We start from the raw sequence: 21687 nt of genomic DNA on the forward strand, positions 1-21687 counted from the left end.
CTCACTCTGTCGTCCAGGCTGGAGTGCAATGGTGTGATCTTGGCTCACCGCAACTTCCGCCACCCAGGTTCAAGCAGTTCTCCTGTCTCAGCCTCCTCAGTAGCTGGGACTATAGGCACATGCCACCACGCCTGGCTAGTTTTTGTATTTTTAATAGAGACGGGGTTTCACCGTATTGGTCAGGCTGGTCTCGAACTCCTGAACCTCAGGTGATCTGCCCTCCCCAGCCTCCCAAAGTGCTAGGATTATAGGCGTGAGCCACGGCGCCTGGCCAAATAATATCTATCTTAAACCAGCAGTCTTCCTCACACTTAACTGGTGGTTTCCTGTTTGGCAGAAAATAGATCTTCACCTCCAGCCATTCCCAAAGCAATTTCTAGATGAATATTTACGTTTTAAATGTAAAACATAAAACTGTAAAAGTAAAAATAAAACAGAGACTAATAGCCGGTCAAGTTCAGGATGTGAGAATGTTTTTAATCATAAAAGCAGTGGAAGAAACCCTTAAGAGAAATAGGAAACTATATGCAGGACATGAATATGCACCTAACATAGAAAAATACAGAAGACAGGCCGAGTGCGGTGGCCTCACACCTGTAATCCCAGCAGTTTGGGAGGCCAAGACGGGCGTATCACAAGGTCAAGAGATTGAGACCATTCCTGGCCAACATGGTGAAACTTCGTCTGTACTAAAAATACAAAAATTATCCAGGCGTGGTGGCACATGCCTGTAGTCCCAGCTTCTCGGGAGGCTGAGGCAGGAAAATCACTTGAACCTAGGAGGCAGAGGTTGGAGTGAGCTGAGATCGCACCACTGTACTCCAGCGTGGCGACAGCGAGACTCCGTCTCAAAAAAAGAAAAATACAAAAGAAAAACATGAAAAATATTCAATTAAATGCAAATTAAGATGAAATTGTGCTTAAAAAATCTTGCAATGACTTCTGACCCCAACTACCCAAAGTTGGGCCAAACTTCACAGATTTAAAGGTATCACTCTCCACAGACTGCCCACAGTTCAGACACCAGCTCCAGGCTCAGGGGTCTCCAGGCCACCCTGTCATCTGACCAACTGCCTACAAATTCAAGGATTCCCACTATCCCCACACATTCTGTAATTTACTAGAACAACTCACAGAAGTCAGGAATGATAACAGCTTTATTTCAGCAAATGGATACAAATCAAATTAAATGCATTTCTGGATTGTTAAGTTTCTGTTAAACCAAAAAATGCATAGGGTGAGGTCAGGGAAGGTCCCAAATGTAGTTTGTTTTGTCCCCGCCCCATGGTAGCAATATGTAGAGTATTGCCAACCAGAGAAGCTTACCTGAGCCTTTATATCCAGATTCTTTACTGGGGTTTCATTATATGGGTATGTTTGATTGAATCAGTGACCATGATGTCCAAATCAATTTTCAGCCTCCTTTGTTTCCCAGAGGTCAGGCCGATAACAAAGCCCCAACCTTCTAATCACATGATGGTCTTTCTGGAGTGGCCAGCTCCCATCTGGAGTCATCTCCTTAGCTTAAACTATCTAAGGGCCCACTGTGAATAGCAAAGACAACTCCTATCTCTAGGGAAATTCTTTATTACCCAGCAAAGCTTCTAAAGAGTGCATTGGTTTAGCAGTCAGCACTAATGGCAGGAATGCACACTGGTATATCTTTTAAAAATGTTATCCCCTTTTATATCATATAAGATTAGATTGGTCATGTTAAAATACCAAAACTACAGTTACCCAAGCAGGATATGAGTTTAATTTGCTCTCAAGTGGTCCTAGGTTGGTGTGGAGGCTCTATAGTCATCAGGAACCCAGCTTTCTTCCATCTTGCTGCTGTGCTGTTCTTAATACATGATTCCCAGCTAGTGGTTCAGTGCTGGCTTTCACGTTTATATTTCTAGCCAGCAGAAAGGATTGAGGAAAGAGTTATCCACCTCCTGCAAGTAAATTTGCAGGAATTCTCACTCCTGTTAGCCAGATATCCACCTAGCCACGTGGAGGAGTCTGGGAAAGGGGGGTCCTTATTCTAAATAGTCATGGACCCAACCAAAATTCCAGGCTTCTGTTACTAAGCAAGAGCAGGGAAAAGAATAAGAGGACCGCCAACCGTTCTGCCTTAGTGTAGTGGATCCTGTAATTCCACTTTTAGGAATTTATCCTTAAAAAAAAATGTAAAATATGGCCAGGCGTGGTGGCTCACGCCTGTAATCCCAGCACATTGGGAGGTTGAGGTGGGTGGATCACGAGGTCAGGAGTTCAAGACCAGCCCAACCAACACAGTGAAACCCTGTCTCTACTCAAAATACAAATATTAGCCGGGCGTGGTGGCACGTACCTGTAATCCCAGCTACTTGGGTGGCTGAGGCAGGAGAATCGCTTGAACCCGGGAGGCGGAGGTTATAGTGAGCCGAGATTGTGCCACTGCACTCCAGCCTGGGTGATAGTGCGAGACTCCATCTCAGAAAAAAAAAAAAAAAAAAGTAAAATACAAAGATACATAATAGTAGTCATAACAAGCATTTATCTAGCATCTCCTATATACTAGATTGGGCTGTGACTAAGCAATTTCCATTTGTTAACAAATTCCATTTAAATTTCTGTACACTTGCAATTAATGCCTCTGAATTTATACTTAAAGTGGTTAAAATGGCAATTTTTGTTATGTATATTTATCACAGTATAAAGGAAAATTCAGTACAATCCTGTGAGGTGTATATTATTGTCTTCATTTTATAAAAAGAAACAGAGAGTTTGAGTAACTTGCTTAGGTTCACATGGGAAGTAGTGACCAAGATAGCACTCAGGTCTAAGAGTGCAGAGCCCATACCTACAACCATTGTGCTGTATCCCTCAATATAGTGTGCTTCAGTATTATTTCCTAGTACTGAAGCATTAGAAATAACTACCCAGCGGTAGGGCAATGGATAAATAAATTATGGTGTACCAGTATACTGGCGTATTACCTAGGCATTGAAGCATATCTTTGAAAAATATTTAATGACATAAGGGAAAGCTTGTATCAGGTTTAAAAAGGTAGATAGAAAGCATGTGAACAATATGATCCCATTTCTGTTAAAAATAAAAATTAAGATGAGGGAAAACAAATAAACTTACTTAATGTTAACTCTCCAAATAGCTGAATTTTCTTTACCCTTTTCTATATTTTTAAATTTTTCTATAATAACAGGTGGTATATCTATAACCAGGAATGTTTTTTAAATTAAATCTGTGACCAAGTGACTTTCTATGAACCTATCGCAAGGAATTATTTAAAAACTCAGACCAAGACTGGACACAACAATGTTTATCAGACTATTTTATATTAACAGAAGTGTGAAAACAAGGTATATCCATTAGTAAGCTAGTGTTTAAATTGTGGTACGTCCATATGATGGAATATTACTTAGTTGATAAAAAAGTGTAAAAGGGCATCTTAGGACAGAAGGAAAAAATTTTAAATGTCAGATGACCAGAATAAGATATAAAGTTGTATGTAAAAGAGAATCCAAATTAGATTTTTAATATGTCTATTATTTGCATATTCATTTAGCAAATACTTATTGAGTACCCAGTATGTACCAAGCACTGTAGTCAGCACTAGGGATACAACCATGAAAAAGATAGACATGGTCTCTTGCCTCACAAAGCATAAGTCTCACAGGAGATGCTGGAAGAGATGGAGTTGAAAGCACAGTTGGGGATTAGCCTTGGGTGAGAAGAAGAGCCCTTGTGTTGTAACAGAAATGAAGAAAGGAAGGGGTGGGCATGCCTGTCACTAAGTTTGTAAATTAGGGTATGGGAAATTCTTATCTGAAGGCAAGATAGTCTGATGATGAGTGTGGGTGAGTTGGTGAGGTTTGAGAAGCAGAAACAGTGTGGAATAATCTCTGATGAAAATGAGGCTGCTGGCTGGGGAAAACAGCTATGCTTTTTGAGTAGCACTGAAGGCCCAGTTGAGATTGGAAACTTTATTAATAGTGACACCAGTTTTGTGGTTTTTAATTTTTTTTTACCCTCTCAATACAGTTGACTCTTAAACAACACAGGTCTACTTTTATGCAGGTTTGGATTGCACAGGTCTACTTTTGTGCAGTTTTTTTTTTTTTTTTTTTTTTTTACAACCAAACACAGATGGAATATACAGTCTTTGCAGGATGTGAAACTCACATGTGCAGAGACCAACTTTTCACATAGGGAGGTTCTGCGGGGCCACCTGTGGGACTTGAGTGTGTGTGCATGTTGGTATATCCCTGAGTCCTAGAACTAGTTCCCCATCTGTACTGTGGGATGACTTTAGCAGTCAGGGTATAGGTAGCATATAGGCAGTTAGCATATAGGATTAATCTTGGATTGAGATTTTGCCAGTAAGAAAAAATGAGGTAAGAGGAGAGTATAGAATATTGACAAAAGTCATAGAAAGACATGAAATCTAGAGAAAAAAATTGATTAAGCAAATGAACCTAGGAATCGAAATTAGGGAGGGGACAATGGTAGACAATGTTAGCAGAAGAAACAGGAGTAAACTTTAGGCAGGCAAGATCAACTGCGTTCACTATCAAGTCTGAGCTAAGTGAGGAAGAAAGTGAAACGGTGGGCTAAGACTGAAAGACAAGGAGAAAGTACAGAGGGATGGGGCCCAGAAGTCTTCCTGATGTTGAGGAACAGATAAAATTTAATGAGAGGCCTACGATGAGAGATGGTTGTGCTCAGAGTAGGATACCTAGATTTTTATTGAGAGTTGTTGCTAGAATCACAAGATCTCAACAGTACATCCCTATGCCTGTTTTTCTTTTAAGAGATGTGGTCTTGTTACATCGCCCAGGCTAGAGTGCAGTGGCTATTCACAGGTGTGATCACAATATTCTCCAACTCCTGGGCTCAAGCATTCCATCCACCCCAGCCTCCCTAGTAGCTGGAACTAAAGGACGCGTACCACCACACCTAGTTATACATCCCCACATTACTGATTGTCCCTCTCCCTTTTGTCTTTAAAACAGAATATAAGAAGGAAGCAATAGAAGACTGGGGCCATTTGAGTCTCTCTCTGATAGTTGTCATAACCAGAATTCTGTTCCCTTCTCCTCAGAGATCCAGAAGATCTCCGGATCTTCTCTCTTTGCAACATAAGGGTTCGGGCATCAGTGTGTGTATGTGTGTGTTATCATTAAACATTAGCCAGTAATTTTCGCTAATACTGATGTTGTCCACATTTATTCTTTAGAAATAAATAGTATTGCTATTTTTAGTGAGAAGCCACTATTGTTAAGTATGTAGCCACATTTTAATTTTAATGATTTGTCATTTTTGTGATAAGAATAAGTAATACTAGATTCTTATTACTAGGCTTGCGGTGAAAATGAGCATCAGAATTTAGACCTCTAATTCAATTTATTATTTTATTTACTTTTTTTTCTCTTGCCCTGTGTTATGGTGCTGACAGCCCTCTAATTTTATTTATGTATTTATTTGTTTATTTTATTTATTTATTTTTGTTTTTTGAGAGGAGTCTCACCCTGTTGCTCAGGCTGGAGTGCAGTGGCGCCATCTCGGCTCACTGCAACCTCCGCCTCCCAGGTTCAAGCGATTCTACTGCCTCAGCCTCCTGAGTAGCTGGATTACAGGCAGGCGCCAGCCACCACACCCAGCTAATTTTTGTATTTTTAGTAGAGACGGGTTTTACCATGTTGGTCAGGCTGGTCTTGAACTCCTAACCTCATGATCCGCCCGCCTCGGCCTCCCAAAGTGCAGGGATTACAGGCGTGAGCCACCATGCCCACCCAGCCCTCTAATTTTAAATGAAGGCATTATTCTGGAGTGGGGACAAAAAAAGTTCCAGACTCAGAAGCTTTAATGTAAAGTGTTTTACATGTGTGTTTTCATTTTAATTTTTATATTTCTGTAGTGGCTGGGTATTCATTTTCTTACGTTAAGTATTTTATGTAGAATGTCTTTTTTGCCTCATAGTTATAATCATTTAAATCTTGATTTCAGCTGATGAGTAAGGAATCTCCTGTCTCTGCTGGAAATGATGCCTATGTTGACCTTGATCGTCAGGTATATAATTATACATTGTTTTTATTCATGAAAAGGTTGAAAAGGATAAGCTTCAGATGTTAATGAGAAGAATGGGTTAAAATTGCTTTTGGATTATATTGGTTTAATTCTTTATATTTTACCTAAAATTTTAAGAACATAAGCTTTTTTACTAATGGAATTTACACATTTATAATTAAGTTTATAATTTGTAATAAAATGCGTTTGCAATTAAAATGCTGTTGCATAACCTACTTTGAAATAGGTTAATTTTTTTAGTTTATTGTGACTCCTGTTTTCTAGTCATGAATTTTTATTTTTCTGTTAGTGATATCAGTGTGCCACATTTAACACAATAGATGTTACAGCTTATGATTATATGAATCATAAGAATAAGTTCATGTCATTTTCTCGTAAAATGAAATATAAAATGACATGTCAAATTCCTGGAAAATGATATGAATTTATTTTTATGGTCTGTATATAATGCAAAAGATACTTATTATTTCCTTTTGTCAGTTGAAGATGTCTTCTCGATCCCACCCCTCATTTCTGTGAAGTAGTGAATAATTAAATGCTCTAAAGAACTACTGTATTTTTAAAGGAATCCTGCAATGTATTTTTGTGATTTTAACAGAAAAGTTACTTTGTACTTTTAAATATTGCTTCCTTTTTTTTTTTTTTTTTTTTGTTTGTTTGTTTGAGATGGAGTCTTGGTCTATCGCCCAGGCTGGAGTGCAGTGGTGCAATCTCGGCTCACTGCAAGCTTCACCTCCTGGGTTCTCACCATTCTGCTGCCTCAGCCTCCCAAGTAGCTGGGACTACAGGCGCCTGCCACCATGCCCAGCTAATTTTTTTTTGTATTTTTAGTAGAGACGGGGTTTCACCATGTTAGCCAGGATGGTCTCGATCTCCTGACCTTGTGATCCGCCAGCCTTGGCCTCCCAAAGTGCTGGGGTTACAGATGTGAGCCACCGTGCCCGGCCTAAATATCGCTTCTTAATGAAATGTTAATTACACTGTCAGGTTCTGTGTTCAAGCTATTTTGTACATCTCATGCAATACATGAATAGAAATCTTTGTATTCTTTGTCTTCTTTCACTTCCTCCTCGTGGTTTCTAAATGTTTTGCAGGAAAATCTTTGGACATGTTGCAATTTTAACCCAAGCTTTAATTTTTTTTTAATCTACCACACAGAGGTTTGGTCACATGAAATGAAGAGACAATAAAATTTTCTTTTAATCAATTTTTTTTCATACTTTGCTAATATAGAGTTTATATAGTAATGAGATACAACTCAGGAATGTTTGGTTTATGTTGAGAGTAAACAAATTTTTTAATGGTGCTGTACAAATTAACATAAGGTTTTTTCCTTCAGTAATATTTTTGTTTTCTTAATCTCAGGAGATGCAAAATTTTCATCATATTCTAACTATTTTCACAACAGTTTTTGATAGGTTTTTTTTTTTTTTTTAACTTCCGAGATACCTATGCAGAATGTGCAGATTTGTTACATAGGTATACATGTGCCATGGTGGTTTGCTGTACCTATCAACCCATCATCTAGGTTTTAAGGCCCACGCTCATTAGGTATTTGTCCTAATGGTATCCCTCCCCTTGCCTTACCATAAGGTTTTAATATGACTCTCCTTCCCCCACCCCCCAGCATGAGGTTTTAATATGACTAAAACACTTGTGTTGAAATGTTCTAGCTGCATATTTTAACAATTAAAATCCCTATTCCTCTAGCACATACATATTTTATGAAGGTAAAATTTCTCAGTTATTAAAGAATTATCCTTACCAAGAACCAGGTAGTCTAGATCAAAAAAGATGCATAAGAAAACTTGATATGGGGAAAGAGCCAAATTCAAAGGATGGAAAAAACAAGACTTAGAGTAAAAGAAATTAATTTAAAGTTAAAAATGCTGTCTTTGTACTCTTCCACAGGATTCTTGATTTCCTCTTGCACCCTTTGCTCTTTAGGAAAGAAAGGGGGGAAATGTTTTAATTCTGTGTTGAATATATGAATTATTAATTGTTACCACTTCATATTAAAATGTTTATCTCTTTGTTTCTAACCAGCTGAAGAAAACTACAGAGGAACTAAATGAAGCTTTGTCAGCAAAGGAAGAAATTGCTCAAAGATGCCATGAACTGGATATGCAGGTAAGAGATTTGTTCTGTGTACCACCTCTTTGAAACATACCACTGTAAGTACCACCAAAGGTGCTGTGGACTGCCATACAGTATATCTTAACTATAACGCAACTCTTTTTTAGGGAAAAAATGGCTGGGCGCAGTGGCTCACACCTGTAATCCCAGCACTTCGGGAGGCTGACAGGGGCGGGTCACTTGAGCTCAAGAATTTGAGACCAGCCTGGCCAACATGGTGAAACCCCATCTCTACTAAAATACAAAAAATTAGCCAGATGTGATGGTGGGCACCTGTAATCCCAGCTACTTGGGAGGCTGAGGCAGGAGAATTGCTTGAACCTGGGAGGCAGAGGTTACAGTGAGCTGAGATTGCGCCATTGCACTCCAGCCTGGGTGACAGAGCAAGACTACATCTGAAAAAAAAAAAAAAAAAAAAAAAAAAAATTCAAGAGCATAATTAAAGGTAAAGTTGAGAATACCTTTCACAAATAACAGACAAAAATAAGATTATTTGTCTGGAATTTACTTTGACTAAAGAGGGAGACATACATGGGAGACATAGTTGGCTATGTTTTGGTACTTGTTAAAACTGGGTTATGCATATGTAGAGTTCATAATACTTTGTAATAGAAGAGGCATTTTGCTTTGAAAGGCATATGAGTTGGTCATTGCATTGGATGCAGAAAGTAATCACATCACACTTGTTGGGTTATCTAGGAAATAATATTTACAAAGTTGTAATGTAAGTGCTATTAATTGCATTTCAGATTTTAGAATTTATGTACAAATGCTAAGAGTTATACTAATAAGATTTCATTATTTTTATAAGCAGAATATAAGTATCTTTAGTAATATAAAATTAAATTTATATACCGGGATTGGCAAACTATGGCTTGCTTTCTGTTTTTACAAATACAATTTTATCATGGCTCCTTTATGTATTGTCTGTGGCTGCTTTCAGGCTTCAGTGACAGAGTGGAGTACTTGCCTAAAACATTTACAATATGGTCCTTTACACCAGAACAGTTTGCCAATCCCACGTATGGACAGATTGCAAAATGAATGATAGTGTTGCAGAGAGGTTATGAGAAGAGAAGAGGTAGCCCTACAGCATGTTTTGCTGTGGAGAAAACAGCAACACAGTCATAAGCATGTAATCTTTAATGTAAACCTTACTGGTTTTCAACATTTAGAATTGTCCTATAGGGAAACATCATTGTAAAAGTTAAGATGCCAGTGATAGAGTTTGAGAAGTAAAACAGGACTGATGAAGGAAAGGGAGAGCCAGAAATGATGGCTTTCATCTTAACCAAGCAGGGCATCTAGAACCACTTCTACAGGGAGACAATCATTACATGGCTGGCTGCTCCTTGTCATTCAACCTCAGCTCAAAAATCACCTGATTTATTTGTCATAAAATGTCAGGCACTGAGATGCATCAGGCACTGAAGTAGGTCTCTTCAGGAAGGCCTTCCATGGTTGAGTAATCCCAAATAATCACCCAGTCTTTTTTGTTGTTCTTATTTTAACCCTCTGTGTACTAGGCTGTTTTTGTATTGTTATAAAGAAATACCCAAGGCTGGGTAATTTGTAAAGAAAAAAGATGTTTAATTGGCTCACGGTTCTGCAGGCTTTCCAGAATGGCTCCAGCATCTGCTTCTGGTGAGAGCCTCAGGAAGCTTCCAATCATGGCAGAAGGCAAAGGGGAAGCAGCTGTGTCACATGGCAAGAGTAGGAGCAAGGGGTGGAAAGGTGCCATACACTTTTAAACAACCAGGTCTTGCAAGAATTCCCTCACTTATGAGGACACTACCAAGCCATCCATGAGTGATCCAGTGCTGTGATCCAAACACCTCCCACCAGGCCCCAACTCCAACATTTGGGACTACATTTCAACATGAGATTTGGAGGGGATAAATATCCAAACCATATCACTCTGCATAGCACTTCATATTCTGGTTTTTACATGTATTTATTAATTTACTTTCTTGTGCAATGATTTGTTTTTACTTATAGTTTGTTTTGAATATATAACACATGAGTAAGAACTTCCCTTTTTTCATCACTGTATCCCTTGCACTTAGAAAACTGCAACCATACCTAGCACATAGTAGGTGAGTGAGGAATGAGTGGGTGGGTGACTGAGTGAAATGAATCAATAAGTAGTTTAAAGTTGCAGAGGTGATCAGTGAAGGAAGTGAGAACAGTGATTAACTATATTTATGGTAGGAAGGAATGGCACAAGTTGCTATAATCAAACATATCAGAGGAGAGAGTCACTAGATAGTGTCTGAGGTTGATAAGTCAAGAAATAATTGTGTAACATTATTTAGATATGTAAAGTGACAACCAAAAGCAATAAAATTAGGCACCGTAAAAACTATTCTCTGGAGAGTGGGAAAACTCCATAGGAAACTGTAGCTTTTCGTTATAAGCCCCTTTGCTTTGTTATTTTCTTAAATAATCATGTTTATGTTTTGTTTTTTGAGACAGGGTCTCACTCTGTCACCCAGGCTGGAGTGCAGTGGTGCAATCTTGGCTCACTGCAACCGCCGCCTCCTGGGCTAAAGCAATCCTCCCACCTCAGCCTCCTGAGTAGCAGGGACTGTAAGCACACGCCACCACGCCCAGCTAATTTTTTTATGTTTTGTAGAGTTGGGGTTTCGCCATATTGCCCAGGCTGATCTTAAACACCTGAGCTCCAGTGATCTGCCCACCTCCGTCTCCCAAAGTGCTGGGATTACAGGTGTGAGCCACCTCATCTGGTTTATCGTTTTGTTTTTTGAGACAGGGTCATGCTGTGTCATTTAGGCTGAAGTGCAGTGGCATGATCACAGCTTGCTGCAGTCAACTTCCTGGGTTTGAGTGATCTTCTCACCTCAGCCTTCCAAATAGCTGGGGCCACAGGCGCCTACCACTAGGCTTGGCTAAAATTTTCTTTCTTTCTTTTTTTTTTTTTGGTAGAAATGGGGTCTTGTTATGTTACCCAGGCTGGTCTCAAACTCCTGGCCCCAAGCAGTCCTACCAACTTGGCCTCCCAAAGTGCTTGGATTAAAGGCGTGACCCACTGCACCTGGCCTGTGTTTTTTTTTTTTTTTTTTGAAACAGAGTCTTGCTTTGTCATCCAGGATGGAGTGCAGTGGTGTGATCATGGCTCACTGCAGCCTCGACCTCTTGGACTTGAGCAATCCTCCTGCCTCAGCCTCCCAAGTAGTGGGGACCACAGGCATTCACCACCACACCCAGCTAATTTTTTATTTTTTGTGGAGACAGGGTCTCACTGTGTTGCCCAGGCTGTTCTCCAACTCCTAGCTCAAATAATCCTCCTCCCTCAGTTTCCCAAAGTGCTAAGATTACAGGCATGAGCCACCATGCCAGCCATGTTTATGTTTTGAAAATTAGATTCTTTTTGTCTATGTGAAAAGGAGTTCTGCCATATATATTGACTTTTTTTGGTCTGACTTCCTTTTTTTTGAGACAAAGTCTCCCTCTTGTGCCCCAGGCTGGAGTGCAATGGCACGATCTTAGCTCACTGCAACCTCTGCCTCCCAGGTTCAAGCGATTCTCTTGCCTCAGCCTCCTGAGTAGCTGGGATTACAGGCGTTTGCCACCACGCCTGGCTAATTTTTGTATTTTTAGTAGAGATGGGGTTTCACCATGTTGGCCAGGCTGGTCTCGAACTCCTGACCTCAGGTGATCCACCACCTCGGCCTCCCAAAGTGCTGGGATTACAGGCATGAGCTACCGTGCCCGGCCTTTTGTCTGACTTCTTACATTATTTTGAGATTCATCTATGTTGTAGCTGTAAATTGTTAATTCCTTTTTATTGCTGAGTAGTATTCTTTTATACAGGTTGAGTATTCCATATCTGAAATTCGGGATATTTTTGGATTTGGGGATATTTGCATTATATACTTACTGGTTGAGCATCCTAAATCCAAAAATCCAAAAGCTGAAATGGCTCCAGTGAGCATTTCTTTTGAGTGTCATGTAGGTGCTCAGAAACATTCAGATTGTGAAGCATTTCTGAGTTTGGATTTTTGGATTTGGGGTGTTCAACCTATATGATATACTGCAAATCATTTATCCATTTGCTTGTTGGCATGCGTTTGGATTGTTTCCAGTTTTCTTCTATTACAAATGAAGCTGCTATAAACATTCTTCCTAAGTCTTCATGTGGGCATATGCTTTTATTTCTCTTGAGTAAATACCTAGGAGTAGGATGGCTAAATCAGTCATGTGGTAGTTGCATGTTTAATTCTTTAAGAAACAGCTATTTTCCAAAATGTTTGAAACATTTTATATTCTCACCACAAGTTTCTTTGCCAACATTTGATAAAGTCTTTTTAATTTTATTTATTCTGGTGGGAGTGTAGTTATATAATATTGTGATTTTAATTTGCATTTCCTTGAAAACTAATGATTATTTATTAGTGTGCTTATTTGCCATCTCTATATCTTGTCTGGTGAGGTGTTGCTTCAAATATGAAATAAGAATGAATTGTTACTCTTACCTCTTGCTCTGCACGTGCAGTATTCCAAAATGATGTAAATGTTTTGAGTGGAGATTGATTGTACTTCTTTAAAAATAGGCTTTAATGGCCGGGCGCAGTGGCTCACACCTGTAATCCCAGCACTTTGGGAGGCCGAGGCAGGCGGATCATGAGGTCCAGAGATCAAGATCATTCTGGCAAACATGGTGAAACCACATCTCTACTAAAAACACAAAAAATTAGCCAGGCGTGGTGGCGGGCGCCTGTAGTCCCAGCTACTCGGGAGGCTGAGGCAAGAGAATGGCGTGAACCCAGGAGGCGGAGCTTGCAGTGAGCTGAGATTGCGCCACTGCACTCCAGCCTGGGCAACAGCGAGACTCCGCCTCAAAAAAAAATATATATATATAGGCTTTAATTTGTAATGGTAATTCACAAGTGATTGAGCTGATGCCAGTGTAATTGGAAGAAATAACTGCCTTCGTCCTATATTCCAACAGGTTGCAGCATTGCAGGAAGAGAAAAGTAGTTTATTGGCAGAGAATCAGGTATTAATGGAAAGACTCAATCAATCTGATTCTATAGAAGACCCTAACAGTCCAGCAGGAAGAAGGCATTTGCAGCTCCAGACTCAATTAGAACAGCTCCAAGAAGAAACATTCAGGTAAAAGACAACTCATTAAAATCTGGCTTTTAAAAATTTGTTAGCTGTCATTTAAAGTTAAGAATATATTGGCCAGGCACGTTGGCCCATGCCTGGAATCCCAGCACTTTGGGAGGCTGAGGTGGGCTGATCACTTGAGGTCAGGGATTCAAAATCAGCCTGGCTAACATGATGAAACCCCGTCTCTACTAAAAATGCAAAAATTAGCCAGGCATGATGGCAGGTGCCTGTAATCCTAGCTACTCGGGAGGCTGAGAAACGAGAATCGCATGAACTGGGGGTGTGGAGATTTCAGTGAGCCGAGATCGTGCCATTGCACCCCAGCCTGGGCAACAGAACGAGACTTTGTCTCAAAAAAAAAAAAAAAAGAAAAGAAAAGAATATAATGTTAGGACTTCTGGGAAGCTGCAGTCCATGGAGGCTCCAAATAAACAACTTCTCAGAATCTCCTCACGCAACATGAAACTACTTCACATCTAGGAAACGTTCTATCAGAGCGCCACCCTCCTTATTATTTGAAGGCAGAATGCCGCAACTACAGAATACCTGAGTGAGAGGAAGCACCCCACACCTGCGCCTCTGTGGGAAACAAAGGTGACTGAGGAAACTTTCAAGAAAGACCAAGGAAGAACATTTGTGAAGGGGCCTGAAGGCGAGTTGACATGATCACCAGAAAGATTAAATTTCACTGAAAATCTGAAATGACTTTTGTTTGGAAAAGTAATTGTCAGGGCAGACCATAAACCACAGATTAGGGATTTCAAAATAAGTACATCTTCGGGAAGGGCCAGATGCCATGAAAAGTTGCAGGCAGGGATTTTTAAAAGACAGATGCATTTATAGACACAGAAATCTATATGTGTGTGTGTGTGTGTGTCTGTATGAGTGTGTTTATAGAGATAGGCTTATTTAAAGGGGTGAGCTGATTTAAAAGGACAGGCGAAATTTAAAGGAACAATCTTCCAGATATCTTCTGTGGGAAGAGAAGTCCAAAAAGAAGGAAGAAGGGCCCTTTGACCTTTGGGTGGTGAAAGGAAAAAGAAGAAAAAGGAAAATATGTCCTGCAAGATAAGACGGAAGCACAAAATTGAAAGACTTAAGAGCATGATGAAAATATTTTGTTACGGTTTACTAAAAAGTGCGTCATGACTTGTTTCTTACCTCGCCATAGATTTCTAGTGTTAAAACAGAAATTAAACATCAGTTAGATTTTTACTTTACTGAGTAACTGAGTGTGGTAACATAACTATTCTCGTTATTCCTCAGTGAAATGTTTCTGGATTTTTTTTTTTCTTTCACCTTAACAGGAAAAAGTAATAAACTTTTCTTAGGCTCCTTAGAAACAGCCCATTCCCTTTGGTCCACGTCAGCAGTTCAAAGAATGGTAGAGGCTCCTGGAGGTCCTCTGATACCATTTTGGAGAATCTGCAAGACCCTCTCTTTTCCAACTATGTGTCTGCAAGGCTGGATTTTCTTCATATGCTTCAGCCAAAAAAAAAACATGTCACCAACAGATGAATGTAGAAACAAATATGAGAACCCAGCTGTCTTCTATTAAAACAGATAATAGAATCACAAAAATATAAAACAGTGCCACTCTTCTCACTTTTTCTGTTTTAGAAAATAGTTATTTTTCATAAAGAGTATGTTGTTTTTATTAACATAATGGGTTTATTACTGTAAGCCACTGTGCCGGACCATATGTGTTAATTTTATAATTTAAAAAAGCCCTTAAATAAATTGTATCTGCAGTATTTCGGAAAAATGTTGCATAATGTCTTGCTTTCTCGTAGGGAAATAGTAACCAGTTGTCACTGTTCCCAAGACTTGGGACAGTGGAGTTCATTTTTATGACGGTTAGTGCTTGAGAATGCAGCTTGTGGCCACTAACATGGGAGACATATTCAAGAAGGCTTTATTCTCATGCTTTATATTTTTCTTTTACTGTTCTAAGGAGAATGAGGAGGCGGTAAATAGTGCTTTCTTGGTCTATTTTATATCGGTTACAGACTAGAAGCAGCCAAAGATGATTATCGAATACGCTGTGAAGAGTTAGAAAAGGAGATCTCTGAACTTCGGCAACAGAATGAGGAACTGACCACTTTGGCAGATGAAGCTCAGTCTCTGAAAGATGAGATCGACGTGCTGAGGTAAAAACCTCACCTTTGCCGCCCAGCACAGTCTGGCTCTGGTGTTAGAAACTCTAGGGTTTCTGAGGATCTAGCAAGCTTAAGAGCCAGGCTACCTGGGCTGAGATCCCAGGTCTGCTGCTTATGCAACCTCTGTATGGCTGTTTTCTCATCTGCAAAATGGAAACAATACATATGCCTACCTCAAGTTTATATGAGGAGTTGAGTGAATTTATATTTGTAAACACTTGCAACAGTGTCTGGCAATTAAGCGATATACAAATGTTTGTAAAATAGAAATTCTGACCATCACTTCTTACTTGTACAGCTCTGGAGCTGTTCTTCTGCCGTGCCCGCAAGGCCTCATTTTCCTGCTGGGCCTTGTTATTATCCCTTCAGTTCTCTCATGAGCTGCCTCACTCCCTGCCACCTCATTTTTTCCCCCCGCGACTTGTACAGTCTCCTATCCTCTGTTGATTATCTCAACCATCTACATTTTCCACTTTTGCTCTTTGAATACTGAGAACGGGGAAATGCGTAATTGATAGTTTTGTGCTGCTGCCAATTGGTGGCTTCCTTCTGAGCTGGATTCTTCCCAATGGCCCGCCCTCCCCCTGCTCATTGTCTCACTCACAGCCATTCTGATTCCTCAGGATTCTACTCCCCTGGCTGCCCTCCCCACACACCTCCCATGCCTTAGTCTCAATAGATGACCTTGTCTCCTATAGTAGGGAAGAAAGAGGCCATGAACTGCTGAACTCTCCATGTCTTTTGTCTCCTGCACCTCTAAACTTCCCTGGGTTTCCACCCACCCTTTCTTTAGAGAGTGTAGACCTGTTATTCTTCCTCCTGTTCAGGGTTAATTCCTTCTTCAGTGTTCTGGACCTCCACCTTTCTGGCCTACACAGGGACTGTGTTACATCAATCCTCATTTCTTTTGCCTTTTGAATCTCTCTCCTTCGTACACATGCACACGCACATTTAGGTCTCTTTAATCTTAAAAAGAGAGGGAGTTATTACTCTCTCCTTCCTACCAGAACCAAACTTAGATTACATAAGGTAAAACTGGCATTCTCTCCTCAACCCCACTATCTGCCCACACTGCCCCACTGAAGCTGCTATTCTGGTGGTCACTGATAATTGCCAAATTATTTGGACACTGTTAAACTTACTTTTCTTTTGTGCCACATGTGACTCTGCTGGCTGCCCTCTTCCGCTTGGTTTCCTTAAATTATTATTCTCCATTAAACATTTAGTTGTAACTTAAGTCATATTTGTTAACCTGTGCAGAAAATTAACCTGGAATCACTTTTGTCTTATTTCATTAGATGTGTGTTTCCTGGCAATCCTTCTTAACACTGAAACAACTTTACAAGTGTGGATGTGTTTCTGATTTTTTTAATTTCCCATCTAATTCTAGACATTCTTCTGATAAAGTATCTAAACTAGAAAGTCAAGTAGAATCTTATAAAAAGAAGCTAGAAGACCTTGGTGACTTAAGGCGGCAGGTTAAACTCTTAGAAGAGAAGAATACCATGTATATGCAGAACACTGTCAGTCTAGAGGAAGAGTTAAGAAAGGCCAACGCAGCGCGAAGTCAACTTGAAACCTACAAGAGACAGGTAAAAGAAACAGCATCTTGATGATGGTTTCAGGCAAGCTCTCGGTTATGACATGTAGCTTACCAAAATTACTGACTTGTTTTCATGGTATTCTGTTTTTTACCTTTTCTTTATTGTATTTATTTAGGAGACTGAGTCTCACTCTGTCACCCAGCCTGGAGTGCAGTGGCATGATCTCAGCTCACTGCAACCTCCACCTCCCAGGTTCAAGCAATTCTTCTGCCTCAGCCTCCTGAGTAGCTGGGACTACAGATGCATGCTGCCACACCTGGCTAATTTTTTGTATTTTGGTAAAGACAGGGTTTCACTGTGCTGCCCAGGCTGGTCTTGAACTCCTGAGCTCAAGTGATCCACCAGTCTCGGCCTTCCAAAGTGCTAGGATTACAAGCGTGAGCCACTGTGAGCCACGATGCCTGGCCTATTGTATTTATTTATATTTATCTAATATTTAAAGGCTTTAAACTCTCCATAGCAGGTACTTTTATTTTATTTACTTATTTATTTATTTATTATGTAATACTTAAGAAATATACAAATGTAAAAGCATAGTTCAGTAAATATTCATGCTTGAATAAAACATGCTCTCCCCCTCCTCATTACAGGCAGCCTCCATGCTGCGGCTTTCATTCCCATTCGTCTCTCTATACTTTTGCTACATATATATATATATATTTATCCCTAAAAATTTATAGCATTTTGACATGTTCCAGAACTTTATATAAATGATACAGTGAAAGCACTCTTCGTAATTTTTTTTCTTTTGCTCAGTGAGATTATTTATCATGATAGGTATAGCTTTATAACATCCATTTCCACTGCTGTATAGTATCTCAGTTAGTCTCTGTACCAAAATTTATCCATTTTCCTGTTAAGAGACCTACAGGATGTTTCAGCTTTTTTTTCCATGTTAAAAGAAATGCCATATAAATAGCATTGTACAGGTCCTCTACCATATATGTGTGAAGGTTTTACAACTTGATGGAATTTCTATCTAAGAGTATCTTCAATCTAGTTACATATTAGCAGATTGTTCCTTAAAGTGATTGTGTTACCAGCAAGCAGTTTATATTCCTGTTGCTTCACATCATCACCAACACACAGTATTGGCAAACTAAATTTTGCTGGCCTGGCACAGTGTCTCACGCCTGTCATCTCAACACTTTGGGAGGCTGAGGCAGGAGAGTGGCTTGAGCCCAGGAGTTCCAGACCAACCTGGGAAACATAGCAAGACCCTATCTCTAAAAATAACTAAGTTAGCTGGGCATGGTGGCATGAACCTGTGGTCCCAGCTATTTGGGAGGCTGAGGTTGAAGGATTGCTTGAGCCCAGGCCTCAGAGGCTACAGTGAGCTATGATTGCACCACTGCACTCCAGCTTTGCTTTTGTGCCGCATGTGACTCTGCTGGCAACATGGGACATGTAAGACCTTGTCTTGAGAGAAGAAAAAATAAGTAAAATTTGCCAATTAGATGGGTATAAAATGGTGTCTCCTTTTAATTATACTTCGTGTTACCCTCATTACAAATATATTTACTGACCATATTTCTTTTGTAAATTTCCTATTTTTATCTTTTACCCACTTAAAAAATTGAATCATTTCTTTTACTGATTTCTAAAGGTTGTTTATATGTTCTAGATATTCTTTATCACTTGCACATATTTTTACTTAATCTCCTATGGATCTATGACTTGTCCTTTTACTTTTTTGAGGTTGATAATTTCAGCGTAATGGACTTCAAGTACTTTTATGATTTGTACTTTTTATATTTTAAGAAATTATTTCCTATATAAGGATATAGTCTAATCTTCTCTATTTTCTTTACAAAGATTTAAAGTTTGTTTTGCACATTTAGGTATTTAATCCACTTGGAATTAATTTTCGTGTAGGGCGTGAAGTAGGGATCCCTTTGAGACTCTTTTTGTCTGTGTGGATAACCAGTCAGCCTACCACCATTTATTTAATAGTCCTTTCTTCCACAATGACCTGCAGTTCTACCTTGTATTTCTAAAATATCCATGTTGTGTGTGGGTTTATCTCTGGACACTTTCTTCTGTTCCATTGGTATATTTATCTCTTCCTACACCAATGTCACACTCATGTTTTACAAATTTTTAGCAATTTTGATAGGTGGTAGTGCAGACTCTCATACTTTGTCCTTTTTCAGAAGTGTCTGTTCTCAGCCCTTTGCTTTCCCTTTAAACTCCAAACTCTTGGGAATTGGAATTACATTGACTCTGTCAATCAATTTGGGGAGAGTTGTTCCTGTCTGAACATGATACCTTTCCGTGGTCTTCCATGTCTTTGGGTTAAGTTTATTAATGTTCTTCTAAAGATTTTGTGCATATTTCATTGTAGTTACTGTTGGGTACTTTGTGTTTTGAGTTGCTTTTTAAATGCAGTTAAATAAAGATACCATTTTCACTTTATTGCTAATTTATATGAATGAAATTGACTTTTATATATTGATTCTGCAACCTTGCCAAATTCTTATATTACTTCTGATAATGTCTGTAGATTCTCTTGTCAGAAGGGTTATAGTAAAGAAATAAAAGGAATTTCCGTCTTTTTTTTTTTTTTTTTCCTGAGACAGGGTTTCACTCTGTCACCCAGGCTAGAGTGCAGTGGTGCAGTCATGGCTCACTGCAGCCTTGACCTCCCCAGGCTCAGATGATCCTTCCATCTCAGCCTCCCAAGTAGCTAGGACCACAAGTGTGTGCCACCACACTCAGCTAATTTTGTAATTTTTGTAGAGATGGGATTTCTCCATGTTGTCCAGGCCGGTCTCAAATACCTGGGCTCAAGACATCCTCCTGCCTCGGCCTCCCAAAGTGCTGGGATTATAGGCGTGAGCCACTGCACCCAGCCGAATTTCTCCCTTTCTATTCCATATCCTTTTTTTTCTTCTTAATCAGCATACCTGGACTTCAATACAACTTGGAGTAAAAATAATGGTGGGAAAGCATTCCTTGTTGATTACGTACAGAATGTTTTATTTTGCCAGTATATTACAAAGATTGCTATATGTGTTTTGTTTTGTTTTGTTTTGTTTGAGACAGAGTCTTGCTGTGTCGCCCAGGCTGGAGTGCAGTGGCGCAATCTCGGCTTATTGCAACCTCCACCTCCCAGGTTCAAGCGATTCTCCTGCCTCAGCCTCCCAAGTAGCTGGGATTACAGGCGCCCGCCACCATCCCTGACTAATTTTTGTGTATTTTTAGTAGAGATGAGGTGTCACTATGTTGGCCAGGCTGGTCTCAAACTTCTGACTTCAGGTGATCCACCTGCCTTGGCCTCCCAAAGTGCTGGGATTACAGGCGTGAGCCACTGTGCCTGGCCACTTTATTTTTTAAATGATAATATTTCGTCTACAAGCCCTCTTTGCTTTTTCAAATCTCCCTGGTTATTTTTGATGGTCCCTTACTCCTTTTTGTTTTTTATTTTATTTATTTATTTTGAGGCAGAGTCTGGCTCTGTGGCCCCGGTTGGAGTGCAGTGGTGCAATCTCAGCTCACTGCAACCTCTACCTCCCGAGTTCAAGCAATTCTCCTGCCACAGTCTCCCGAGTACCTGAGATTACAGGAGTGCACCACCAAGCCCGGCTAAATTTTTCTATTTTAGTGGATGCGGGGTTTCACCGTGTTGCCCCCAGGGTGATCTGGAACTCCTGAGCTCAGGCAATCTGCCCACCTCGGCCGCCCAAAGTGCTAGGCTTACAAGTGTGAGCCGCCGTGCCTGGCCTCTTAACTCCTTTTAAAATTTAGATTTCCTCTTTATTTTTTTAAGTATGTATATTTTGTATCTGATAATTCCAATCTGAAATCCTTGGAGATCTTATTCTATTATTTTTTGGTTGTTATTGCTGTTGATGTTTTCCACAGAGTCTTGTTCATTGTGGCATTTTCTTTATGGCCTTTATAATTTTGGATTTTGCTCTTTCATTAGCTCATCTTTATGTTGGGGAATCCTGAGACTCATGGGTTGAGGTTTTGTTTCTGTGGTCAGTATGTGTGTGTGTTTGTGGCAGATTTTCCACAGCATTACCAACTAATACCCCTCTAATTGCTTGGCTTAGGTTTTCCCAGACAATGCGAGTAGTAAAAATTCAAACACAAGTCCGTGTATTATTAACAGGCTGTGATTACAAACTTTCAAGTTACCCTTTTTTTCTTTCATTCTTACTTTTTTTTTTTTAAAGACAGGATCTCACTCTGTTTCCTAGGCTGGAGTGCAATGGTATGATCATAGCTCACTGCAATCTTGAACTCCTGGGCTCAAGTGATCCTCCCACCTCAGCTTCCTGAGGAACTACGACATGTGCCACCACACGCAGCTAATTTTTAAATTATAGAGACAGGGTCTCACTATGTTGCCTTGTCTGGTCTCAAATTTTGGGCTCAAGCCATCCTCCCACCTCAGCTTCCCAAAGTACTGGGATTACAGGCGTGAGCCACTGCACGTAGCCCCCAAGTTATCCTTTTTTAATCCCAAAGCACTCGGTTTATTTTTCCAGCTGATGAAATTTTTTTTCCTAATCCACCTATTTGCTGATTTGCTACCTTTTAGAGCCCAGGGTGGTTTAACAACCACTCATCTC

At 39.9% G+C, this 21687-nt stretch overlaps 1 protein-coding gene across 4 annotated transcripts in view; it reads left to right on the plus strand.

Moving 5' to 3' along the window:
• The window catches only part of HOOK3 (hook microtubule tethering protein 3), a 137562-nt gene that overhangs the window by 57181 nt on the left and 58694 nt on the right, over positions 1-21687 (plus strand). For all 4 annotated transcript variants that reach the window (XR_009211716.1, XM_058433737.1, XM_058433738.1 and 1 more), the window contains exons 7-11: positions 5992-6054; positions 8119-8202; positions 13181-13344; positions 15354-15494; positions 16894-17095. Coding sequence is in view for 3 of the 4 variants with exons in the window: in XM_058433737.1 (XP_058289720.1) it covers positions 5992-6054; positions 8119-8202; positions 13181-13344; positions 15354-15494; positions 16894-17095 (654 nt within the window). In the remaining variant the exon portion in view is untranslated. The remainder of the gene's footprint in view (positions 1-5991; positions 6055-8118; positions 8203-13180; positions 13345-15353; positions 15495-16893; positions 17096-21687) is intronic.

This window comes from Hylobates moloch, unplaced genomic scaffold (assembly GCF_009828535.3).
Source record: "Hylobates moloch isolate HMO894 unplaced genomic scaffold, HMol_V3 SCAFFOLD_22, whole genome shotgun sequence".
NCBI classification, from domain to species: domain Eukaryota; kingdom Metazoa; phylum Chordata; class Mammalia; order Primates; family Hylobatidae; genus Hylobates; species Hylobates moloch.